Consider the following 27,769-nt stretch of genomic DNA (forward strand, 5'->3'; position numbering starts at 1 on the left):
AGGTTTTGGTGTGGTTTAATTACGTGGATTGATCATAAATACTTGACTTAAGCTTTTGCCTCTCATAAACCCCCAGAAAACAAACTATGGTACCATTGAACAAGAAGAGTTAGCTTGTTGTTTGGCAGTAAAATGTTTGAAAACAAAAGAGTTAGCTTCATGGGGTTCTCAATTTACAGATCACAGACCTTTCATTTATTTGTTATTTGGCAAGCGTTTCAGGAAAAGCGTTGGCCCCGTTAGTCAGACTATTAGTCAGATTATTTGATGGAATCAAATATATTCCATGTGGAATCATTATTACGGCACATTGTGTATCAATAATGCCTTTAAAGATGGTAGATCTATGTGATTGATTGAAGGAGGTAGAGTCTGCTGTGGCATTTGTTGAAGACATTTTGTAATCTAGAGCAACTGTCTCAACATTGGATGGAAGCAGTGGCAGAAGATTCTGGGGCTTATTTATGAGCCCTTACGTCACTGTTATGCCGTAGGTGCGTCACTTTTTGCATCGCTGTTTTCACGCAGGAATTCGTCACTTTTCATAAATGAGCCCCCCTGTTTTGCAGGCTGTGAATAACTTTGTTGCTAAAGGATGGCCAAAGGAAAAAGCACTAGAGTCGACTTTGAAACCTTTTGCATAAGTTAGCAGTGAGCTGTCTATAGCAGAAGGAATTGTTGCTCGGATATGAATTTATCTTAAAGAAATGAAAAGACAAGATGCATTTGTCAAAGTAGGAAAAAGTTGGTTTAGCTAAAGCAGCGGGCAGTCTCGACATAATGAGTCTGAGGAAAGCCTCTCGGTGTACACATTTTGGCTGGTATAATTTACATCTTGTGAGGTACAATAAAACAATTTCTGCATTCTTGAAAAGCATCTAATTCGTAAATTAACAAGTTTGGATATCTGATAAGGACACAGACCTTTCTCGAACCAAGGGTCAGTGCATATGTGTCCAGGTATTCGGCATGAGGATTGCAAGATGACTACATGTGGTGTGCATGTCGTGTCCTGATTGTCTGAGTGTGTTTAACTATATGTTGCATCTAGCTTAGTGGTATTTTGGGGGAACACAAGCCTTTGGCCGAATGTGTTCTATTGAGCCCAATCGCCGCTGTTTGTGGTGCAGCTATTTATCTGTGGGATCAGTCAGGGTTTTCCCTGGGCATGCATTTGTCTTTGGGTTAATAGAGACCCCACCTGTGACCTGTTATTTGATAGGCGTGGGTGTGGTTCGCAGGGCCTGCTTGACCACATATCTCAGACTCAGGGTTGATGGGGAAGTCACCTTGAGTAAATCCAACAGCAGTGGTGCGAGTTCACTTGAACTCCTGAAAATAATATGGCAGTCACTGGTGTCATTCTAAATACTTCATGTACATTTGTCATAGCATACAATGATATTGTTTTTACAGATATGAACATAGTTATACATTCCTAGATCATGGCATACATTATCATTGCTTTTACTGGTAACAACATTGTCATTCGTACATGGATTATGCCATACAATGATATCAATATTGTCGTTATCAGCCCGGTTGTGTGGGCTCAGGTGAAGGCACTCATTGAAACTGAATTTATTGGTATTGCTGCTGTCAGGCCTGCACATATCATGGTATTCTTTGACCACATATTTACCCATTTCAACAGAATTTTGATGGATAATGAGGTACGTGTTCCACCTCTATCACTTTGTTAAATTTAAATAAATTCTGCTTATAAGGTACATCTTGGTGTGGATAGAACATGTAAGAAGCAGTACTTTTGCGGGCCATCCATAGATTCACAGATTTATAAAGTTCTGTAAACCTGGGATTGCACCACAATGGTGCACCTCTGTGACCTTGGAGTAACGAGAAAATATACAATCTTGCGTGGGGTTTCTAGTATGCGGTGTGTGATGGCGCCTCTGCGTGTGAACGTCAGTGTCAGGTAGAATATATACAGTGCTACAGATGAGGGGATAACCCTAAACCCCCTAAGCAGACCGAAGTCAAGTACAGCAAAACAGAAAATCTGTGCACACTTATAAAGCGTCAGCAGTATAAAATACTGTAAGTAAATGAACAGAGAAGTCAATTGAACAAGAAATCAGTAAACAGTAATACGTTGACGAGTATTTTCTTCCTTGGTAGATTTATTCTGTGAACAAATGCCCAGCCAACACGTATTTCGTCAGGGAGTTTACCCTACGACTTCTTCAGGGCTACAAGATGTACAATAGCAAAGTATTAGCACACAATACCAAAAGGTCATGTAGCTTGAAGGCGATACAGTATAACCAAGACATTAGCAGGGGCAAGTGCACCCAACATTCATAAACTATCCATTATATCGAAGGATAGAAGAAAGGGGGAGGGGGCACCCACAAGGTGACAATATGTAGACAACAACATAGTGCGTGATGTCGCCAATGTTGTGCATGTGCGTCAGTAGAAAAGCATAATGTAGGGGAGACATAATGATCATAAAAACGTAAGATTCTATTAGACAGATAAACTACTTAAGGTGTTACATGACATATTTAAGAAATAGTACATACAATACAATTTAATAAGTGACATGGAGAGGGGAGACAGTAAACGAAAACCAAGATTTAGGAGAAACATATGTCAAATAGCGACACGTGTTTTGTCGGGGTGAAAAGTAAGAACAGTGAAGAGAACGAAAGGTAGGATGAGAAAATTCTTACCTAATGGGCAAGGAAAGGCAGAATGGTGTGTCTGTAAATGGAGGGGAATAAAAGGAGATCAGTGCACACGTCGCACATGGGTAAAGTCAGAAAGTGGTGTACAAGACAAAAGTATAGCAAGCTCACCACTCCGCCGGTGATAATTCCGTCCCGGCTAAAACAGGGAAAATCAGTCCCAGGAGGGGCAACGTGTAAGGTATGGTAAGTACCACAGTCCAATCACTGCAGGTCAAAAAATGTAGGATGGTAAGTAGGGAGTACCAATTGGTAAACAGGTGAAAATAGAAGAAACTACAGCAAACCGCACAATGAACACGGAAGCGAGGTTGCTACATAATAGAGAGCAACAGCACCATTAGTAATAGTGGTCCGGTACACCGTGACCTATGGAGTGACGTGAACTAGTAAAACGTGTAGGCCAAAAAACATATGCGGTACGTGCCTAAAAATAGTAGAACGCTAACACTGAGAAAACCCAAGTTAGTGATGGAGCGTCAGATTTGAAAAAGAGGCAGTGTTCAAACGTAAGTCAAAAGGTAGGCAGTGAAATCAGGACAGCGTCTGAAATGCATGTAAAGAACGTGAAGGTTAATAACACGGCTCAGAGTTAGAGCGGTGTAACAGTAAGCATTTAAAAGTTGTTAATAGGTAAGTAAGCTTTAGTAAAGCGATAAAATCAACACAGGATATCAAAATTGCATTGGTGGTAGCAATAAGCTACAAGGTTTGGGAGCGAACGGGTGTCAAATGGGAACTGGTGATAACAGATAAGAGAAAAGACGACGCAAAAAATATAATGGATCAGTAAATCCGTGAGCTAAGCGGCGTAGGTGGTGAAAACTGATCAATCAGAACTTACCAGCACAAATTCAGTGGTGGGCCAAGCGAGTACGCCACAAGCTGGGAGTATAACATCAACCGGAATTCTGGAATATGTCATGTCACACCTTAAGTAGTTTATCTGTCTAATGGAATCTTACGTTTTTATGATCATAATGTCTCCCCTACATTATGCTTTTCTACTGACGCACACGTGCAACATTTGCGACATCACGCACTATGGTGTTATCTACATATTGTCACCTTGTGGGTGCCCCCTCCCCCTTTCTTCTATCCTTCGATATAATTGATAGTTTATGAATGTTGGGTGCACTTGCCCCTGCTAATGTCTTGGTTATATTGTATCACCTTCAAGCTACAAGACCTTTTTGGTATTGTGTGCTAATACTTTGCCATTGCACATCTTGTAGTCCTGAAGAAGTCGTAGGGTAAACTCCCTGACGAAACACGTGTTGGCTGGGCATTTTGTCACCAAATAAATCTACCAAGGAAGAAAATACTCGTCAACGTATCACTATTTACTGATTTCTTGTTCAATTGACTTCTTCCTTTTCATTTACTTACAGTATTTTATACTGCTGACGCTTTATACGTGTGCACAGATTTTCTGTTTTAACGAGAAAATATATTATTATTTCTCTGCATTTCTCCTTTTCGTAGGCATGCTGCATTCACCAGAATTGTGCAGGAGGTTTTCCATTCCTGCTTAAAGACAATCCTGCTCGTAATGCAGGCACCCTTTCACCCTAGTGCAAGGTTCCCTGCACTGGTGCTGGCCAGAAGTAAGTGCTCCAGTGCTAGGAGACAGAAGAAATGCGCCATATCATAGTAGATATGTGACATTTCTTGTCTCTCACATTCACGCAAATCAGCACAACAATATGTATTGTTGCATGGTGTTTCATTAAATATTGGTAAACCTGCCCCTTGGTTTCTTTACCTGATGATGTTTGTTGTAAACTAATATTGGATTTTGGAAGCCTTGTTCATATGATACCTAGTGATAAGAGGTACATATTTGTCTTAATTGACTACTTTTAAAAATGGGTCTATCTTGAATTTACTTCTTCACCTAATACCACTGCTGTGATCAAATATTTGTTTGGTATATTTGTAAATGATGGACCACCAAGGAGTTGGTTACAGATGGCAAAAACCTCACAATTAAAGATTGTATTTCTTCTCATCACACTAAACATTTATGAGTGGTGTTATTCTCCAGCTTCAAATGATCTGGTTGAGTACATAAATAGATGTTTAACAATGGGTGTACATACAGCGGTAGATGTTGGCACATCTGTGAAAGAATTTTTGAAGCAAAACTTATGGTTGTATTTGATCACCCCACAGCAATACAACAGGGGTATCTTCATGTAAGTTGTTATGAAGGAGGGAGATCGGGTCCAGTCATTGCTTAAAAGGATGACAAATGCATGTGTGAAGTAAACAAAAAATGTTTTAAATCACGTTTCTCATCAACAAATGTTAAATACATCCAAATTTGATGACAATGCAATGCAAATATGTGAATTTGAACATTGGAAATTGAGTTTTAATCAGAAAACCTAATAGGGTTCAAAGTGGGAGTATCAATGTATACACCTCTAGTACAGGCTATCAACCTGTCCAAGGGTTTGGTTCTACTAGATGGAAAGGGAAGGTGGTGTATGAAGTGTTTAGGTAAGTTGTGTCAGGAACAAGCTAGTAGCATTCTGAAATCAACAAAAAATGGAAACTCCAATATTAATGCCGGTGCTCAATGTAGAGATTTTCAGTGGATAAAGAATGTGATGAGGATATGATTACTACCACTAATTTACAAGTGCCAGGATTCTTGACAAAGGCTATCTCAGAGCCACACTTTTAGGAAGATACGTCTTCATTTTTGATGACTTTTGCAGTAGTAATTCTAATGTTCAATCTTCTTCTAACTATCAAGATGATCAAAGGTTGCATGATTACAGTGATAGGTCTACTTACAGAGTCTCTATGCCTGTAAGATTCAAATATTATTCTTTACATTAATAAGAAACAAACATTTAGGAGTTAATGTCAGTAGGTTTGTTGTTAATTCTTTAGGAAGGGGAAGATGAGGTATTGTATATAAGATGTTTGTGCTCATGTGTATTTGTACTTACCTGTATGTTCTCACATGATATTCATTTATCTGTAGTTCTGCCTTCTGGTTCTCCTCTCCCTGGGTCCTAGTCAGTGGTGTTGACTGGTAGTTGTTTCCATAAGTCCCAGGAGTAGGAGGTGCAGGACGTGATCCCCTTTACAACTGAATTAAAGACACTTTTCCACTTACATTGCAGTGGGAGTCTTTACTTTACAAAGTCATTCACAAATATTGATGTTGAAAACTAAGAACAGAAATGTTTTTACAATACACACTTATTTAAACATTTATATAGGGAGTGGCAGTTCTCCTGCACATAATGTTCGAAAGCATGACGGCTGAGTCGCAAGGGCCTTTATGAGTCAAGCAGGTTTGCTAGGTTGGAAGAGGTGGTACAATGTAATGTATGTCTGTTCATGGTGTGCGTCCCAAAATTTCATGCACCAGCTCTTGTGAGTGCACCATGTGGATACCCCAATACTAAAACTCCTTCTTTAAAACAAAAATGCTAGTTACTTTCTGAGGTATTGTATTTTTAGAATCAAAATGACCATTGAACACCGAGTATATGAATTATTCTACAATTGAAACTTCTTCCCAAAAGACAGGCTTCGTGATTTTGGGGACAAAATGGTGGATTTAAGAAGGACGTTAAGTGTGTGTCAAAAACATTGAAGGCCAAGACAGTGCTGGTCAAGTAGACACGGCTTCTTTGTAGACGTAGCTGCTGTATCAATCAATCAATCAATCAATCAAAGCATTTGTAAAGCGCACTACTTACCCATGAGGGTCTCAAGGCGCTGGGGGGGGGGCAAATGCTGCTACTGCTCTAAGAGCCAGGTCTTGAGGAATCATCTGAAGGTCAGCAGGTCTTGGGTCTGCCGTAGGTGGAAGGGGAGGGTGTTCCAGGTCTTGGCGGTGAGGTGGGAGAACGATCTGCCTCTGAAGCACACTCTTCGGATGCAGGGGACTGTGGCGAGGGCGAGGTTGGCGGAGCGAAGCTGGCGGGTGGGGGTGTAGAAGCTGAGTCATCTGTTGAGGTATGCTGGTCCGGTGTTGTGGAGTGCCTTGTGTGCGTGAGTGAGGAGCGTGAAGGTTATCCTCTCATTGACGGGGAGCCAGTGCAGGTCTCTCAGGTGGGGTGTGATGTGTCTGCAGTGAGGGATGTCGAGGATCAGGCATACAGAAACGTTCTGAATGCGTTGAAGTCGTTTCAGGAGTTTGGCCGAGGTTCCTGCGTAGAGGGCATTTCCATAGTCCTGTGGTAAATAATTTAATTACCGGGACTTAATTTGATACAGAAACATAATAAAAATAGCTCAGTAAATAAGAGGCAGAATCCGTGGTATTAGAGGTTCGGAATGGGCTTTATTCCAATGGACGATTCGAATCGGTGACTCCAAGTTCCATCACCACGGAGGTTCAGGAAGTGAAGTACATACTTTATTGATAAGTAAACACTTTTATACAATAGGCATTACAGTGAAGCAAATGCAAGAGGCGTAACAATTGATAGTGTAGATAAAATATACATACGTAGCAAAAAGTGGGCGTAACTAGGCGTAACTAAGAACGTCATCAGGTGTGATGTCATAATAGGGTGGTTCCATGAAAGAATTTCGCAATGTCAGCAGAAATACTTGGCAGAAATGCGCGCGCAGCAGCATGACGTGTGATTGACGTGCAACTAGGGGGTGAAGGGGACTTGACATTTAGCTCTACATGTGGCGACAGAAGTCTGGAGGGTCAAGTCAACCTAATCCCAAATCATATCTAACATCCTATGTTTAAAGAACTATGTTATCCAAAAGAAAGGTCTCTTAGAGTAGAATCTTATTCTATACTGACTATACTGACTGTTAGTGCGTGTACAAGCGTCTAAGTGTCTACACTAGATGCGAGGGCAGAAATCTTCCATAATAATAGGGCTATGAATTACTTGCATAAAGACAGAGAAGCCGGGCCTTTGCTCGGTAGCTGGAAGAATGTTTACTTAAACTCCTAGACAGGAATGCATTGGGCAGGGAGCGGAGCAGATAATTTCGAAGGTGAAATACAGTTTTTGGCAGGCAGCAGGCTGATGTCAGGCTTCGTGAGCCGCGCAGGGAATGAGACAAAGTTCATGGTCACAGATGCAGGCTCAGACTGGAGCTTTCAGAGGCAGAAGGCAAGAAAAGCTTGATGACAGAATCAGGGCCTACTTGCCTGGACTGTAAAATGGCATAAGTGAACCATATAAAGCCGGTGGCCTTTCATACTTAGGAATGGAATATCCAGCCTATTCATGGCGGATCCGAAAGAGGACATGTTGACGGTGGATGCACATGTGTTTGCGTCTTCATAACTGGAACTGGAGGGAACATACATGTACTTGTGATTCATACATGAAACCGTTGGGGTCCAAGATAGGGGACATAACTGATCGGAAAAATCCATATTTCCACATTCCCTCCTTGTCCCCTACTTGCCCGTTAAGAGATATCAATCTCCATCAATCCGTTGATCTGTTCATATAGCATCATTTGTTCTTCTTTTTTCTTCTGGGATGAATGAAATCTTGGTGGTGGAATACACGATGTGGCACACAGACCACAGATCGCTGGTCCACATTGTAGACATAGACAGCAACTGAATGAGAAGGCCAATACCTAGGAAGGATAGGACCTTCCATCCAAAGGTAGATAATACACTCCAAAACCAACCGGACCAAGTCCAGGTGCCTGGATTCTGGTGTATCTGGCTTACAATCTTATGAAGGCGAGTTATGGCTTTATATACAGATGGCGAATTTTCTGGTATGAAAATGCAACAACTTGATCCGATGACCCTACAAGCTCCGCCCCTATCGGCCAGGATGACGTCAAGGACAAGACGATTTTGAAGCAGAACAATCCGCATAGCAGACTGCTCTTCTGTTAAATTGCCTAAGGCGGAAATAGTTTCGTTCACTACTGCTTCAAGGGTTCTAGTTAATCTACGTATCAGCTTACTATTAGCAGAGGTCTTCAAACTTTTGGATGCCGAGACCCCCCTGTCAACATTTTGAGGCGTAAGGACCCCCTCTTGACAAAAATGTCTAAACCTGTTGACTAAATTGCGTGGGATGAAAATGTAAATAAGGTTATGTGATGCCGCGTATTTTGGGATAGCATTGCTTCATTATTTTGATATTTGTTACACACAGTAACGCTGAGGAAAGATTTCACCCAATCAGTACCCATTTATAACCAAAATACAGCAATTATCATCAGAAAGATTTCAAGTCAACGTTTGTGAAGGGCCTTCCACTCTGCAGCAATACGTGCTGCCACATTAGAAGCTCACCTGGCCCTGACCGGAAGAAGCAGGGGTCCCTTAAAACCCTGGCGGTTTTGTGTAGAGTTAAGCCTTTTACCCATGCAGCTTTCCTCTCACCCCCTCCCTTCCATCCCTCTCTCCTCTCCTAACCCCGGATCCCTCTCTCACTTTGCAGGTCATTTTCTTTCACCCCTTTTTACAACTTCTGAACTCTCCCCATTCAACCTCTCACTTCACCTTTAATCACCTCTTGCCATTCTGTCCTTTCACTGCCCTCATCTCTAACAGTCTCTCACATTTATCTCATGGCCTCTCTGGCCCTGTCACCTCCCGTGCCCCTCAGCACTTCTCATTCACCTCGTCTCTTCATTCAAATTTTGGTCTATTTGTATCTTACACCTCTCCAGTCCCCCCATTCCTCTTTCACATTTCCCCTTTGTTCTAACAGATGCCCTCACCTTTGGATCACACTCACTTCTTGCGTGTCCACACTTCTCTTCGGCAATTCACATTTCTCCTCATCCCTGACCTCTTCAATCAAATTCTCTCACTCCCTTGCTGTCCTCTCTCATTTTGGGTGCGGATGCAAGTTCAGAATGGGATGAATGAATGTATGATTACTGATGGGCTTGTTTGAGTGAGTTGCATATTGAGTAGTGAGGGGGACAGGTGAGTGAAGTGTCACATGAGTGCAGGATGAGTAGTGTACTCGTGTGACTGCAGGTTGAGGTATAGTGTGAGCAGGACAAGTGCATTTTGAGAGCAGAGTGATCACTGTGAGTGCAAGGTGAGCGGGTGAATGGTGCAAGTGCATGTGATCAGTGTGAGTGCATTGTGATCACTGTGAGTGCAAGGTGAGCGGGTGAATGGTGCAAGTGCATGGTTATCAGTGTGAGTGCATTGTGATCGCTGTGAGTGCAAGGTGAGCGGGTGAATGGTGCAAGTGCATGGTGATCAGTGTGAGTGCATTGTGATCGCTGTGAGTGCAAGGTGAGCGGGTGAATGGTGCAAGTGCATGGTGATCAGTGTGAGTGCATTGTGATCGCTGTGAGTGCAAGGTGAGCGGGTGAATGGTGCAAGTGCATGGTGATCAGTGTGAGTGCATTGTGATCGCTGTGAGTGCAAGGTGAGCGGGTGAATGGTGCAAGTGCATGGTGATCAGTGTGAGTGCATTGTGATCACTGTGAGTGCAGGGTGAGCGTGACAATGAAGGGCGAGAATGAGGAATGAGTTGTCTGAATGCAGGGTGCATTCCCAGACCCATGAAGTAACTCAGCATATTATTGACGGGGCGTAGACTTTAAGATCTAAGTTAAACTATTGCGGCATTAATCGGGGATCGAGGGTGAAGGAAATAAATAAGGTGCTGATCCTGCAACAAACTTCCAGTCCTATGGTTAGGATTGCCAGCAGATTATTTTGGTGGCCCAGTCGGTACAAAAAAAAACAGTCACCTAAAGCGGTATTTTCAGCGCTTATCTGTGCATACTTCCCAGGGCCGGCTTTAGTGCTGGTGGTGCCCTGTGCGACCATGTTTGTTGGTGCCCCCCACAATGACCACCCCCACCACGGATTCTCTCACTAGCACCCTTTAACAGTGACCAAGTCTCCATAACCCCACACTCTCAGATGCATTGAATTAGTTATATAGTGCCACTCATACCAGTGTAGGGTGTCCGAGCACTTTGCATCACACACACATTACACAGAGACAATCAATCATAAGTGTGTAAATCAGTGTATAGGAAATGTTACATAAGCCAAAGGACTAAAAGTATAGGAGTCACATGTCATCCATACTGGTAGGCAGTATAGTTCAAGAGTGCTTGGTGTGGAGAAGCACAAACTCAGAGTCGAAAAAGAAACAGCATAGTTGGGAGTTTTCTTTAATAATAAGAATTGATTTCTAGCCAAATTAACCCTTTTTGCAACATTAATCAATGGTCTAATAATGTATTCTTTGTAGTGTGCATGCTGTTCTAGGATGAAAGTTAATAGCTCACTATTCTCTATTAGGACTTCAAGTTATAAATTGCAAGTAACAAAAGGATGTCTCTTTTGAAAGCAGTAACCTGCTGATCTCTTCACATCATACGCACTCTGTAATGGTACACGTTCTTTGCAGCAGGCATATTAACCCTCTGCACTAACATCACCCAAGTCAAAACCTCAACTATACAACATTCTGATCTCTCTCCAGGAAGATAATTAATCACACAAGTTATCTTGACATTTATGTGAGGCCTGGTAATTGCCGGGGAAAGAAACGCTGCAGCAGGTGCTTCAAAAGCACAATAAACTTTCACACACGGCGCCCCCAGGAAGCCAACTTTGTATTCCTTTCCATGAAATGCATTCTCACACTACGGCAGTGAATGTAAAATCCAAATGTAAGGAATAGGCACAGTGGGGACCCAGGGGGTACTGGAACCAACAAAAAAACCTAAGCCTCTGTAAGCAGTTTACAAAGGCATGTTAAATGGTCTTTAAAGACCTGAGAAAAAACACGCCGGAGATAGGAATCCAGACACTGCCCAGCTGAGCCCCCAGCAGCTCAAGTTTCACTGCAGAAGCCGGGCTGAGACACAGGACAGGGGAAGGGGGGGGGGGCTGAAGCCCTTGGGCCTGGGCAGAAGTGTGACTGGGAAGGCGCGACCCCCTTTGCATCACTCCACGGCCCCCCTGGGGGTCGCGCCCCACAGTTTGAAGACCCCTGCTATTAGTAACGGTACCTATATAGGGAAAGAGACCTTTATTGAAATCTGTGTATTTTTCCCATGCTGTTTCAGTGTAATCGACTATTGGGAGATCTCTCCTTTCTCTATTGTGTACTAAATGAGTATTTCTGTGATAATCAGGAGGAGCTAGGAAAACTGGTGGCAAAAGGAATCCAATGTAGCAGGTACCATCCCAATCTAGAGGCAAACGTACATATGCCGTCTGACCACATATGAAATAGGAGTGGCGGGAAGCTCTAAATGTGGACTTGCCTTGATCACTAAATTCTATTACAGTGGTGCATCTACTATGGCCCATATGTATAGAACCATTCTTTCTTACACATAATTCACCTTTTACTGGAAATATTGACATAGCGGGCAAAATTGGAGTAGCTTCGGATTCGACATTTAGGATCATAAAATTAAGCGTAAAATTACCTAATCCATACACTTCATTTTCTAGATCAGTTCCTGTTCTCTTGGGAAGTCCCTCCTTGTTAGGGTAGCAGACTTTAAGTAAAACTAAGTTCAAATTTCCCCATACCCCGTTGTCTTGATAAACTGCAGAATTCGAATCTAGGGAATTAATTAAACTAAACCATGCTCCACAGGAGCCGTTGTGTGTGAACGGGTATGGAAAGAGAGGTAGAATTCCTTTATAATTTTGATAGGGAGGGAGTCGGCCACATATCCAACAATTTGTAGCATTGCTAACCTGATGGGAATGATGTAACATACTAATAAACGTATTGTTGCGCAGCGCAAATCTATAAGACAACTCATGCGGAGGTAATTCACTAAAAGAACGTTCAGCAGTAACATTATAAACATGTCTAGAAATAGGATAATATATGTGCAACAATATACTTGCAGTAATTATTAAAAGACTTAAGAAAAACAAAATTAATAACGTCACTGTGCAATGACTACGCAGTGATTTACAGTACGCATGTTGTTTCAATATTTTTCGGGTTTTTTCTCTATTCAGGTCTAAGGGATACATGTCAGAGACAAATTCAACCGCTTCACCTTGGAGAGGACTTAAACAATCAAATTGCCTGACTGGTTAGACCTGAGTTTTAGTTTATATTGTTCGTGATTACTCATTTCAACCAAAGGAAGTTTTGAGTCAATAGGTGAAGACACACGAGGTGTGGTATTTACATCCGATGGTAGTCCATGAAATTTCTTGATATGACTTGAATGTATCCAGCCTTTCCTGCCTTCGATCTTCACGGCTGTCCTTGTGGTGAGCAAGACCAGTTGCGGCGACTTCCACCTAGGATCCAGCTGAGTCTTTCGATCAAAGTTCCTCACTAAGACCAGGTCCCCCGGAACTACGTCATGGGGTTTCACCTCAGTGTTGTCGGGAAAGGCTGCAGCTACCTGTGAACGACAAGATTGTAGTGCAGACATCAAGGAAGCCAAGTAATCTGTCAGCATATTACAGTCAATATCAGTTATTTTGCGTGGTATAGGCGTCCCCCACATATTTGGTGGTCTGCCAAAGATCACCTCATACGGGGATAGCCCTGTTCGAGAATGTGCTACCATTCTCATGTAAAAGAGTGCAACTGGTAATGCTACTACCCAGTCGACACCTTTCTCTCTGCATATTTTGGACAATCTGATTTTCAGGATCTGATTATGTCTTTCTACGAGACCTGCTGCCTCGGGGTGTCGGACACAGTGGAATTTCCACTGATAGCCTAACAAAAGTGAGACGTGTTTCATTAGTTCGGATGAGAACGGCTGGCCGTTATCTGAATAGACAACACGTGGTAAACCGTATCGTGGGAAGAATTCTCGAACCAACTGTTTGGCAGTAGTCGGGGCAGTGTAATCTGAAACCGGGTATGCCTCTGTCCAACGGGAAAGAGCACAGACAACTACGAGAACATATTTGAATCCTCGACATCGTTCCATCTGGATATAATCCATCTGGAGGACTTCAAAAGGGTGATCAGGAGGCTGAAATCCACCCTGTTCTACGGGAATGCTTTTTCCTGGGTTGAACTGACAACAGATCATACAGGTACGAACTTTTTGTTTGGCTACTGCTCGTAAATGTTTGTTGAACCAAATGTGTTGAATGCTGTCTAGCATAGCTTTTTCTCCTAGATGCGCTGGGCTATGTACAGTGTTAATAATGACTTGGACCATTGAATCAGGAAGGAACCACACAGATTTTTCCTTCGTCATCCATCCTTGATCCGTTTGAATCCCTCCTAATTCAGTCCATTTCTTTATTTCGTCTGGTGTAGCATGTGTCTGTATGTCAATTACGTCAAGAGTAGGATCTTTAACCGTCATACAATGTGTTGGCGTCGGGACTATTGTCTTTGTCATGTCGGATGTTTGAGTTTGAGCAGTCTGTTTAGCTGTTCTGTCAGCTAGATCATTGCCTTGAGAAATGATATCAGTCACTTTCGTATGAGCTTTACATTTCATAATTGATATTGCAGTGGGTAGATGTATTGCATCTAATAAGGCATGAATGAGGGGTCCGTGCTGAATGTGGGCGCCGTGAGAAGTTAAATAACCTCTCTCTCGCCACAGCACGCCGAAGTCATGTACAACTCCGAATGCATAACGTGAATCAGTGTATATGTTGACTTTTTTATTTGTGGCTTGAATACAGGCTTGTGTCAGAGCGATGAGCTCTGCGGCTTGAGCTGACAAGGTATTTATGCAATTTGTTTCAATGATTTCAGTGTCTGTTGTGACTGCGTAAGCGGCCACTAACTCTCCTGTACTTGTTCTCATACATGAACCATCTACATACAACGTCAGGTCTGGTTCTGACAATGGGACATCTGTCAAGTCTTGTCTGGGTTTCGTCGTGATTGTAATAACTTCAATACAATCATGAGCTAGTGGGTCTGTTCCGATTACAGGTAAAAGTGTGGCAGGATTCAATGTGTTACAACGTCTGATTTCTATATGGGGCTGAAACAATGTTAATTCATACCCTGTAAGTCGCGCTATAGTCAAGTGTTGTGTTTGCGTTCGATTCACAAGAACCTCTACTGCATGTGGTACTTGAACTGTCAATGGATGTCCTAACACTATGGCATCGCTTTGTCTGATTGCTAAAGCTGTTGCTGCCACTGATTTTAGGCATGCAGGCAAAGCCTGAGCTACGGGATCTAATGTACTAGAAAAATAAGCACATGGTTTGCGTGATCCTGCTTGTTCCTGTGTGAGTACTGATAAGGCAGTACCTTCGCGTTCTGTAACGAAGAGTGTAAACTGTTTCTTGTAACATGGTGTTGCTAAAACGGGTGCTTGGCATAAGGCTTTCTTTAGGCTTTCAAAAGCTTGTGTATGTTCCTGAGTCCAAGGGAGAACAGTCGATGTGGCTGCCTCCTGTGTTGTCAATTGAATGAGTGGTTTTGCTAGAAATGCATACTGAGGGATCCACTGCCTACAATATGAAGTGAGGCCTATGAAAGCCCGCACCTCCTTTTGTGTCTTGGGTATTGGCATGTTAGCTATTAACTGAATGCGGTCGGGTGTAAGCTGCCTTCCCTCCTTGGACAGCGAGTGTCCAAGATAAACAACTCGCTGGACACAGAATTGCAGCTTAGAAGGGGACACCTTGTGCCCCTTTTCGGCTAGAAATTGTAAAACTGTCAGTGATGCTTTCTCACATTCACGTTCGCTTCTAGCGGTGATCAGCAGATCATCGACATATTGAAGCAGAGCAGTGTTAACTGGCATGTGGATACTGTCGAGTTCTCTTTTCAGTGCTTGACTATAGATGCTGGGGCTTTCTGTAAATCCTTGAGGTGCGCGTGTGAATTTAAAGCTACGTCCATTTAAACTAAATCCGAACAAGTATTGGCTCTCCGGATCTATTGGGACGCTGAAAAAGGCATTCTTGAGATCAATTACAGTAAAGAATGTTGCTTCGGAATCAATAGCTGTCAGTAATGACGAGATATCTGGGACCACAGGGAATTGTGGCACAATGCATTTGTTTAATTCGCGCAGATCAATAACCAATCGATATACTGGCGGGGCCTTTGGATCTGTTCGTTTAAGAATCGGAATTATCGGGGAATTACATACATTGGAGTCTGTTTCCACAACCACTCCTTGGGCAATGAGCTCGTCAATGATTTGCAGTAAAGCCACTACAGCATCTGGTGGTAACTTGTATTGTCGCATTCGTGGTAGTACCACTCCTGCCTTTAGTGTAACTCGATATGGTGTAATATTCATGCAACCGACATCAGTAGGGCCTTGTGCCCATAAATGTGTAGGTAAAGTCTGTAGTCGGGGATCCATGTCTCTAGACACATAGTGACCTTTGAAATCACGTAAAAACAATCTTACTCCTTCCGGAGAGCAACATATTATAGCTCCTAGGGCTTTCAGTGTTTTTATACCTAACAAGTTTTCTGGACATGATTTAGTAAGCAATAAATCTGTAGTTCGGGTCAAAGGTCCTATCGTAAGTGGAAGAGGCTGTGATACTTCATTAACAATAGGTTTTCCTGAAAAACCAAGGGAAATATTCTGTGAGCCTGAGAGGGGTGCCCCTGGAACTTCACTACGTTTTATGGTTGTTCGACTTGCCCCTGTATCAAGTAAAAATTTCTATCTTGGCCTAATAATTCACTATGTACATAAGGTCCTTCTTGGTCTACAGGGACCTCGATAAGGGGTAAGTCAACTTCCCTCTCTAGGCTGGTTCATGCGTATCGTTGATAATCAGGATAGTCGTACTGTGCGGTCTGGTACAGCTGTCGTGTCGTGGTTTGTGTGGCAGCAACAGGCAGCGCTGGTGCAGCTGGCACAAACTGTATAGACTGTTGTGGAGCTGGCATGGACTGTGCATGCTGCGGGGCTCCTTGTTCATTCTGATCCTGTCTAGGTGGCCGTGGTCTTTCTTTTGTAATACCTGTGGCGATATTACGCTTCAGGACTGGGCAATCGTGTATATAATGACCTGGTTGTTTACAATAGTTGCATGTCCCTTTTACAGGTCCTGCTGAATCACCGGAATGTGTCGTACCCTTTTTATGTCCTTCAGCTGGAACTGTCTGGGAGACTAGCATTTTCATTTTTGTGTCTTTCATGCGTCTTTGTTCATGTTCTTGTTCCTCTCTAATTCTATTGTGATGATACTGTAACATTTGTAACATTTGTGATGGGTTGTTACCTTGCCAGGTACTCTCGAATTTTAATACTCTATTCTTCACTTGGGGTAAGGAGTTTTCAACTAATTTTGTCACAAACAGATGTGGGTATGATTCGCTACTTGCTTTTATGCCACTATTTATACCAAAACATTTTTCAAATCGGGCATAGAAATCACTAGTGTCTTCATCTTGCTTTTGTTTACAGGCTGAAATTGTACCCCAGTCTTCCTTTTTCGTAGTTAATAAACGTGGCAGTACCTGTACTAGTAAACCTGGTAGTGCTTTAGTTTTATCCCCAAGCCCTGCTCCTGCAGTTCGGGCCTTTTCTTCTGCTTCTAATGCTGACCAGTCTATCTTTTGGTCTCCCACCTCCCACTCTTTTTCCTTGAGTTTTTCATAAATGCCAGCAGGCATCAATACCTTTAATATTGTCATAATGTCGGGATAGGTATACTCTCCCATGAGTAACATGTCTTTAATTTCTCGGTGGAAACCCGCTGGGTCTTTGTCATGACTGGGTACCACTTTCTTCATTTGTAACAATTCTATTTTTGATATGGGCGTATATACAAATACACGTTTAAACTCATTGTCCTCGCCTTTTATTGGGTGTACTTCTCGTAAGGGATTCTGTCTGTCCATGTAATACGTGGTTCTTTCCTTGATGGGCAGTGAGACATGTTCTGGGCATACAAAAAGAATGTACTGCTTTCTTGATTCTAGTATTTCTCTAATTAACTTAGCACCTGAACCTCTCCATCTATTCGTGAGTAGTTCAGTCAATATATCAGGTAAGGGACCAGGATCTGAATGCTGACTTTTATATAGTATAAGGAGTTGTTGAATCATATAAATCCCAGCTAAACGCTGTTCATCTGGGGAAAGGTTCAAAAATGTGTGTGCTACTGTATCATCACCATATTTTCCGGGACTGTCAACCCAATGAACGGCTGACCTGGCTAATTCTTGTTCATCCATAGAATCGAGGAAATGATAACCCCTTCGTTCTCGGAGCAGTTTGTCAGCGGCTTGGAACGAATGCTCGGGGGACCTTATATTTATTATAGGTGTTTGGAAATTCCTGTTATTATCTGGACATATCGGACGTATTGGGTCAGGAAAACATCTAGTACTATTACAAGATCTTCCTCTACCTACATAGGCTATGGTTTCTGACTGTCCTGTGGGCAGTCCTGATCCTTCCTCCTCGCTTTGTTCGAACTGGTCTACCGCTAATCTCTCTTCGTGTAGGCGTTCTATTTCTCTACGAATCTTTCGGCACATGGCTATTATACAGTTTTGCTTATCATGTCTCCCTTCTGATATATTCTGGCTCCATCTGGTAAGAGTTTGCATTGCTTCCGGATCTACCCCCGGTCGGTCTTGATTTCGGATCACACAATTTATGAGGAAACGTAACAGTTCCCCCTGTATTTCCACTTTCTGGTATTCCATAGCTCTGTTAATACATTCAGAATCTCGCCCTGTTTGGACAAAATGGTATATATTATCTAGATGCACAGTCATTCCTGGTAACTTCCCTAAATACACCGCGGCTCGTCTGATACGTAATGATGCCATGATCATTTCGTCCTCTTTGCCGGGCACAGGGTCATATCTACAATCTATAAGAAGTTCCTTAAGCGTGCGGGCATTTATGAGTTTGGGGGTACGTGGATGTGCTGACTCTTGAAAGGTAAGTTTATTTACTCTGGGTGGCATAGAAAAAATGTTGGTAGCACCTCCGGTAGCCCCATCTGGGGTATCGGGCGTGAAAGGATTCGTTGAACGCGATACAGCAACTATAGGTGTGGACACAGCTATGGAAGTAGCTGTAGGAACAGATGTGGAAACAGATGTGCTTGCCGGAACTTGTGTCAGGATTTGTTGCTGTAGAGATACAGATACAGGATCTTGGCGTTGAACCTCCCTGGCAGGCGGTCTATGTGGGGCGGGGTTAGCATACTCGGGAGCTGCGTCATCTAAGTATGAGGAAAGAAAAACATCTTCTGCGGTTCTAGGATGCCCCTTAGGATGCATTTTTATTGGAAACAATGGGGGTGGCAAGTCTTTTGGTATCTCCGGAGTAGCCTTAGGTAATCCCTCGGCCAGGAGAGGATACATACCATTCATAAGGGCATTTCTTTGTCTGTCTACTTGTTCTGATTTCACTCGTGTACCTTCTTCAATTAATAGATTTTCTCGGACTTTATTTGAATTCTCTTTATTTTTCTCTTCCTGTCGGAGTGCTTTTTCTGTACGTCTATGAGATTCTTTACGCCACAACTCAACGGCGTCTTTCTGTGACTGTCTGACTTTCCTTTTCCATAACTCTTCTTCTACTTTCATGATGCACTCTGCATCCCAGGTCCCAGCTGCGGGCCACCTCTGACTTTCTGGTAATTCCTTGGTGTAGTCTACCCATAAATCAAGAAATAATATAGCGTCTAAGCCGTGTTTATGATACATGAAGTACCCTGAAGTGTCCCTAGGAGGAATAGGAACAGCTTCTTCGAGTACCCCTTTTCTAGTTGTGATCTGTCTTAATTTCGAAAAGAGCGGCATATTGAGAACTGATCTGATACTTGATCTTGAACAAACTTAATACAATAAACACAATAATGAACAGTCATTCACACCACAATATGCAGAACGTATTTAACACATTTAACATTTAACATTTAACTGAGCAACAATGATGATGACGATCTAAGGAAAACTTAATCACTAAACATAATACTGGGCATTAACTGAATTATTCTGAATTTATATACTTGATATACTAGATATACTGCTAAACAGTACAGATACACTGCTAGAACAGTGCAGACCGGATTTGTGTACCCAAACCCGTCTTGACCGGCACAACCTATGTGCACGTCAGAACGCCTCCCCAGTAACGGTACTCACCGGGTAGCTCGGAACGGAAGGCCTCGGAACGGAACTGAACTGGACCGGACTGGACTCGACTCGAAAACTTCGGACACTTCGGACCATCGGAAACCTCGGAGCTTCGGAACTTCGGAACTTGGTGGGCCTCTGTATACCTCGGATCTTGCTCTCTCAGCTAGGCTCTGGTTGAGATACTTCGCACTTCTCACCGCCTCGTCTGGGTGTTGATCGCAGCCTCAGTCGCCCCCGCTTGACCGGAGGGAGATACAGGAAATCCTGCTGGTACGCGTTGTTGTCCGTCCAGCTGTGGCAGGAGACCGGGCCTGCAACGCACCGCCGGCGCGTGAGATGAGAAAGTGTCCCTGTTCGGGCGCCATTCATGTGGTAAATAATTTAATTACCGGGACTTAATTTGATACAGAAACATAATAAAAATAGCTCAGTAAATAAGAGGCAGAATCCGTGGTATTAGAGGTTCGGAATGGGCTTTATTCCAATGGACGATTCGAATCGGTGACTCCAAGTTCCATCACCACGGAGGTTCAGGAAGTGAAGTACATACTTTATTGATAAGTAAACACTTTTATACAATAGGCATTACAGTGAAGCAAATGCAAGAGGCGTAACAATTGATAGTGTAGATAAAATATACATACGTAGCAAAAAGTGGGCGTAACTAGGCGTAACTAAGAACGTCATCAGGTGTGATGTCATAATAGGGTGGTTCCATGAAAGAATTTCGCAATGTCAGCAGAAATACTTGGCAGAAATGCGCGCGCAGCAGCATGACGTGTGATTGACGTGCAACTAGGGGGTGAAGGGGACTTGACATTTAGCTCTACATGTGGCGACAGAAGTCTGGAGGGTCAAGTCAACCTAATCCCAAATCATATCTAACATCCTATGTTTAAAGAACTATGTTATCCAAAAGAAAGGTCTCTTAGAGTAGAATCTTATTCTATACTGACTATACTGACTGTTAGTGCGTGTACAAGCGTCTAAGTGTCTACACTAGATGCGAGGGCAGAAATCTTCCATAATAATAGGGCTATGAATTACTTGCATAAAGACAGAGAAGCCGGGCCTTTGCTCGGTAGCTGGAAGAATGTTTACTTAAACTCCTAGACAGGAATGCATTGGGCAGGGAGCGGAGCAGATAATTTCGAAGGTGAAATACAGTTTTTGGCAGGCAGCAGGCTGATGTCAGGCTTCGTGAGCTGCGCAGGGAATGAGACAAAGTTCATGGTCACAGATGCAGGCTCAGACTGGAGCTTTCAGAGGCAGAAGGCAAGAAAAGCTTGATGACAGAATCAGGGCCTACTTGCCTGGACTGTAAAATGGCATAAGTGAACCATATAAAGCCGGTGGCCTTTCATACTTAGGAATGGAATATCCAGCCTATTCATGGCGGATCCGAAAGAGGACATGTTGACGGTGGACGCACATGTGTTTGCGTCTTCATAACTGGAACTGGAGGGAACATACATGTACTTGTGATTCATACATGAAACCGTTGGGGTCCAAGATAGGGGACATAACTGATCGGAAAAATCCATATCCATATTATTATATAAGGATCCACTTGTAGATCTTGTGAAGCATGGAGAGGGTGTTGAAGCAGGAGGAGGAGACGGCGTTGACCTGCTTTGTCATGGAGAGGGTGGAGTCGAGGATGACCCCTAGGTTGCGTGCGTGGTCTGTGGGTATTGGAGCTGTTCCCAGTGTGGTCGACCACCAGAAGTTGTCCAAGGGCGAGGGGGTGGGTCTGAGGATGAGGACTTGCATCTTGTCTGAGTTCAGCTCCAGTCGGCAGTTTTTCATCCACTCGGCGACGGCTTTCATTCCTTCGTGGAGGTTGGTTTTGGCGGTGTGGGGGTCCTTGGTGAGGGAGAGGATCAGCTGGGTGTCATCGGCGTAAGAGATGATGTTGAGGTCGTGCAGTCGGGCAACGTGGGTGAGCGGTGCCATGTAGATGTTAAACAGCGTTGGGCTGAAGGATGAGCCCTGGGGTACGCAGCAGATGATCTCGGTGGCTTCGGTGCGGAATGGGGGAGGCAGACGCTCTGTGTTCTGCCAGAGAGGAAGGAGGTGGTCCAGTCCAGGGCCTTCTCTTTGATCCCGGTGTCGTGGAGGCGTGTGCGTAGTGTGCAGTGGCAGACCGTGTCAAAGGCGGCTGACAGGTCCAGGAGGATGAGGGCAGCGGTTTCACAGTTGTCTAGCAGGGCCCTGATGTCATATGTGGAGGCGATGAGGGCAGTTTCGGTGCTGTGGTTGCTGCGGAACCCAGACTGGGACGGGTCCGGAAGGCTGTTCTTCTCGAGGTAGCGTGTCAGTTGTTAGTTGATGATTTTCTCGATGACCTTCACTGGGAACAGAAGCAGGGAGATGGGCCGGAAGATCTTGAGGTCCTTTGGGTACGCCTTGGGTTTCTTGAGTAAGGCGTTAATCTCGGCGTGCTTCCAGCTCTCCGGGAAGGTTGCTGTCTCGAAGGAAATGTTGATGGCTTTCCGGAGATGGGGTGCGATGGTAGCACTGGCTTTGTTGAAGATGTGGTGTGGGAATGGGTCTGACGGGGATCCGGAGTGGAGGGTGTTCATGATTTTGATGGTGTCGTTGTTGTTTATGTTGGTCCAGGAGAGGAGGCGGTAGGTGTGGATGGGGACCGTGGGGATGGAGGTCTCAGTGTTTGTAGAAGAGCCTGGTGAAATGATTATGGAAAATTACCATTTGAGAAAGAGAGCAGAGAAATAAAAAGTGAGGGGCAGATTTACAAGCCCCTTGCGACACATTTACACTGCCGTTGTGTCACTTTTGTGATGCAGTTACGTCGTGAACAATGTGCCACGTTGCAACACATTTACAACGAGATGCATCTAGGGAGATGCATCACATTTAAAGCACTTCATCTCATTATACCTGCTTCAGGTATAATGTATGCAGGGTGTGCATTCCGACGCAAGAAAGCCTCGTAAAAGTGAGCAGTGAAAGCTACAAGATTTCACAGCATTACTTCTACGATGCCACTGCGTCAAAACCTTATGCCAACTTGAGGCAGGCATAAGGAGTGACGCAGCACAATAGGAATAGGCATTTCTGAAGTTCAAGAAGAGGTTTATTTAGAAATATTATTATGGTCATACAAACAAAAAACAATACTTTGTATAAGTAATTATTTGTTAAAGCACAAATGCAAGAAGGTGCAATAAAAAGTAGTAATGATATACTATACTCATGAAAATAATAAAAGGAATTATAGACGAGGATATGAGTATAGTCACAGGTTCACATGAAATGTAGATACCAATACTTGTGAATAATACATAATCTTAAAAGACATTATAGGAAATGACAAATTAAGCATAACTGTAAAATGAGCAATAGGAAGTCAAGGAGGCTTGGAGACTTCTTGTTGTGAGAGATCGGGTAAAGAAGTTCTCTTCCCAGTATCGTCTAGATATTGTGTGAAAGGGTCCCAGAGGTGTAGTCGTTTTGTAGCAAGAGAGATAGGATGGACAAATGCTGTATCGAGGCGATGGTTGTGACATACCGCATACGACCCAGCTAAATAAGACAATTTAGAGGAATCTTTCCAGTTCTTTGATATCTGCTGGAAAGGTAGGGCTATTAATAAGTCAATAAGTAGCAATTTGGATTGGGATTGGCCTCCCTCCCAGTCTGGTGTTAGACTGCCTAGGAACACATTTGTGAAGGAGAGGGGGGGTGGGAGGAATAGGCATTTCTGAGCATTTCTGGAGTTGCGTCGCACTTGTGACATGACTCCAGCAATGCGTTACCTTTACGCAAACAGATTTGTGATGCATCTGTCTATCCTTCCACCACAGTGCACCGCATTGTAAATACGATGCATCCATGCTGGCGCAAGGGTTTTTTTGCATGACACGATTGAACAGACGCATTTCTGCTAAAATGCAGAGATGTGTCAGTTCTTGTAAATCTGCCCCTATGTAGTTTCAGAAATGCCATTTAATTTGGTCAGAGTAGTGATCTGTTCCTTCTATTTCTAATCAATGCTCCTTTTTTCTCCCACAGCCAAAGAATGGAGAAGACATGGAAGTTGGAAATAACTCCTCGGTGACAGGGTTCATCTTGCTTGGGTTTTCGGACAATCCAGCCTTGCAGGCGCCCATCGTTCTTCTGCTCTTTCTCATTTACCTCATTTCCGTGGTGGAGAATTTCATGGTTTTCTTCATCATTTTTCTCAGCCCTAATCTTCACAAGCCTATGTACTATTTCCTGCGCCACATGTCCTTCCTAGACATCTGTCTCACCTCTGTCACTCTCCCTAAAGCCATTGCCATCCACTTGACAGATGAGAAGTTAATCTCTTCAGCTTCTTGCTTTACCCAGATTTACTTTTTCCTGTTCTTTCTGAGTACAGAGGCAATGCTGCTCACCGCCATGGGTTATGATCGATATGTTGCCATATGCAACCCCTTACGATATGCCGCAGTCATGAGCAGGAGGATGTGTGCTCGGCTGGCAGCTATCTCTTGGACCATAGGAGTACTGGATGCAATGCCGCACACCCTATTACTGTCCAGCATGTCTTTCTGTGGGCATCAGAATCTTGATCATTTCTTCTGTGATGTACCTGTACTCATACAGCTTATCTGCAGTGACATCACTAGCATTGTCATCGCCACCTTCACAGTCGGGTTCGGTTTTGGGGTCACTTCCTCAATCATTACTTTAACATCCTATGTCTTCATTATTTCCACCATCCTGGGAATACGCTCAGCTGCTGGGAGGCGTCAAGCCTTCTCAACCTGCTCCGCTCACCTCACCGCGCTCCTCCTCTTTTATGGGACTGCGTTTGGTGCCTATCTCAAGCCCACCTCAGTGTACACCAAAGGGCAAGAGAAGATATTCTCCTTGCTTTATGCGGGTCTCATTCCAATGCTGAATCCGGTCATATACACTCTTAGAAATAAGGAGGTAAAGAAGGCACTAAAGTGAACCAGTAGGAAGGAGTCCAATCTCATAGACAATTCTGGATGAAGTTGTGTACTTTGTTGTGAAATTCAGTCATCAATTCGTTTTATTGTTTTCCATGACCAGCTTCTCCCAAACATAGTGGGCTCAAATGACGTTGAGTGAACATTGGTTACAAAATTTCATTACACAATGCTGAAAGTTGTGGGGATAGGGCGTGTCTGAAATGCATTAAAAAGACTTTCCTATATTGATGACACCAGATTCTACTTTATGAATTAAAGAGTATAAACCAGACTCCACAATTAACGGCTCACACACTCAGAAATGGAGGAGGCTCAGCGGCTTGCTAATAGATGTAGCTGTCAGGCTCTGGAATGGACAATCGGGATCAAAGGGTATGAAATAGATGGAACTCACAGACTCAGAAAAGGCAGCGTGCTTTGGCTTTAAGATAATTAATTCATGCTCAGAAACTGACAAACCAATATATGAAATGAGTAGGACTCACGAGAGTAAAGCTAAGTAGAGTCTGAAGGCTTTGGAATGGATAGTTTGCAGGTTCAGAAAGAGGTTCAAGTTACTGCCTCTGGAAGGGGTCGAAAACACAAGCTCACTAGTGGCAGTTCACAGGCTCAGGATTAAAGGCTTGGCTCTCTTAGTGATGAATGACTCAGAGACACAAGAGTGTGTGGCTACAGGGTTCAAGGATGGAGAAGCGGACTCCCGTAGTGGGGTATAGCTTGCTGGATAGGAAGGATAGCACAAAGTGCATGGGAAAGGGTCCCGCATTTTTTAGGGGTGGACGACTCTCAGTGTCAGGAGTGGGTTGTTTACAGGCTGAGTTGTTGTAGCAACTACTTTATGTTTACAGCTGAAAAACTATGCTATGTCCAGTAATTTCCTCACAGAGTAAATAATTAATTGATATACCACCCTTAGGATAAATTGCTCCCGGGTTGTGAAAATAAATCAGACCTGCCTTACCATTATAAGCTGCTAATCCCCAAATTTCAGTGTTATTTTTTACCAAAGGTGTGTCCCAAAACCAAACACTCTCCACAAAGCATTAGCCCATCCCTTTCAGATGGGGTTAAATGATCCACCATAAACCATTGAACCACTCAACAGAGTAGAACCACTGTTAGCTTGTCCTTCTTCCAGCGCCACCCTTGTGGCAGCCGCACCTGAAGGTGAATAGAAGGCGCATCTTTGTCACTCTATGTTAAAAAGCTTGGGCCTCATTTACGAGGCCTTACCGGATCTTTTGCGCCGACGGCACCTCACTTTTTTTGACGTTCCCATGGCAAAATGTGCCTCGGCATATTTATAAGGCCACAAAAAGCAACTTTATGTCGCTTTTTATGGCCTTATAAATATGTGCTTCTTTCACGCACAAAACTGTGTGAAAGTGTCATTCCAAGGGTGTTGCTGTGGGTGTTCCAACCTAACATCCATGGAACCTAAAACATTCCCAGATTTGCAAGAAACCATAGACCTGGGAATGCCTCAGAACCTAACGCCACCTCAGGGGGCGGCGTTAGGGAGGTGCAAAGAGGAGAACTGTTTTAATTTCTCCTCATGCTTTCCTTTTTCGATATGTGCTGCATTCTACAGCACACACAGAAAAAGGAAATCGCCTGAATTGATTGATTTTATGCAGGAAGGAGTACAAAATTAAATGGCCCCCCAAATCATGCACCCTTGCCCCATGGTGCAAGGGAGCCTGCATTAGCGCATAGCAGCGGATTGTGCATTGGCACTGGGGAAACTGACAGGAATGTGCCCTATCACATAGATACGGCACATTCCTGCCCTTTTGTTTTGACGTAGGGCAACGCAGCAAGATTCCTTGCGGCGCTGCCTTACGTCAAAATCTCATAAAGAGGCCCTCTGTACTCGCTATCACAAAACAGAGCACACCAGTTTAGTCAACTCCTATAAGGTGGAAGTCATAGTGAAGCAAACCAAGGGTCAATATCTTTGTTTTCTTTCTTTATCAGGGGATTCTTTTTTGTTTTACTGTCATTTAAGTATTTCAAGTGAGCGTTGCTGTGTCATTGTGGTGGTGTCATATATAATCTGAATGTCCATATGCACAGTGCATAGTTTTAAAAGAAACCTTACACACTGGCTGCTCTGTAGCTTCTGTACAGTAGAGTCCAACGCCGCACGGCTTGTGCCCCTTGCCATTACTTTAACTACATTATTCGGCCTTGAGGAGACTCACCTCTAAAACCAACACCTCAATCTTGCTTTCTAGTGCTAATTTTAAGTTTGATATGGAAAGATTGCTGCAAATGTTTTGTTATGCCCCTCCAAAATATTACAAACCACTTTGAGAGAAATGCTAGCTCCAGTATCCACAGGAAGGTATGTGTCAGATGGGGACCCCTTTTGGGCAACACTTTCACCACCTTCAGCTTTGCCATGTTGAAAACCTTCAGCACAAAACATGAAAAGTAACTGCTCACCACACCTGCGTTATAGATCCAGCATGGGCCCAACTGTCCCCATTACGAAGCCCATTTCCTGGTTCTATTAGCCTCTGCCTCACCTTAGCTACTGCGCATCAACCAAGCACTCCATGCGCAGAGACCAAGCAGAAGATGCACTTCCTCTGCATGGCATGACACTTCCTCACCAGTGTCAAGGCGGTGGAATGTCCAAGATTATTCTAGCTTGGGGAGCAGGGGATTCATCATCATGAGGGGTACCCACCCCCCCCACATCCAAAGTTACTGTTTGTATTGAAGTGGGTACAGCTCTGTCCTCTTGCAGCAGGAGCCCTGTGTGCTTCTGTTTAATCAGTGGCTTCTCCCTCAGAGGCCTGCTCCATTGGTCTGCACCGCATTTGTAATTTTTCATCGCAGCTTATGACTGACAGGCAGGACCAGGTCCAATATCTGAGGTAAGTGAGATGCCCAATGAGGGAGCAGAGTTTTCCCATCACTGCTGTAAATTGTTAACACTCTGAGCTTGCTGCAATCCAAGAGCGACCAGTGCCTACTCCACCCAGGTCCATTGGCCTGCAGCCATGCAGTGGCAGTCATCATGTTGGCCAGATAGCCTCTGGCGCGAGAGCTCCAGACCAAGATCTGC

At 43.7% G+C, this 27,769-nt stretch overlaps 1 protein-coding gene across 1 annotated transcript in view; it reads left to right on the forward strand.

Annotated features, from left to right (window-relative positions):
* The window catches only part of LOC146813308 (olfactory receptor 8D2-like), an 85,019-nt gene extending 60,328 nt beyond the window's left edge, over window positions 1-24,691 (forward strand). The window contains exon 4 of the mRNA XM_085615373.1: window positions 23,765-24,691. Within this exon, the coding sequence (XP_085471499.1) occupies window positions 23,765-24,691 (927 nt within the window). The remainder of the gene's footprint in view (window positions 1-23,764) is intronic.
* The last annotated feature ends 3,078 nt before the right edge of the window (window positions 24,692-27,769 follow it).

Source organism: Triturus cristatus, chromosome 7 (assembly GCF_964204655.1).
Source record: "Triturus cristatus chromosome 7, aTriCri1.1, whole genome shotgun sequence".
NCBI classification, from domain to species: domain Eukaryota; kingdom Metazoa; phylum Chordata; class Amphibia; order Caudata; family Salamandridae; genus Triturus; species Triturus cristatus.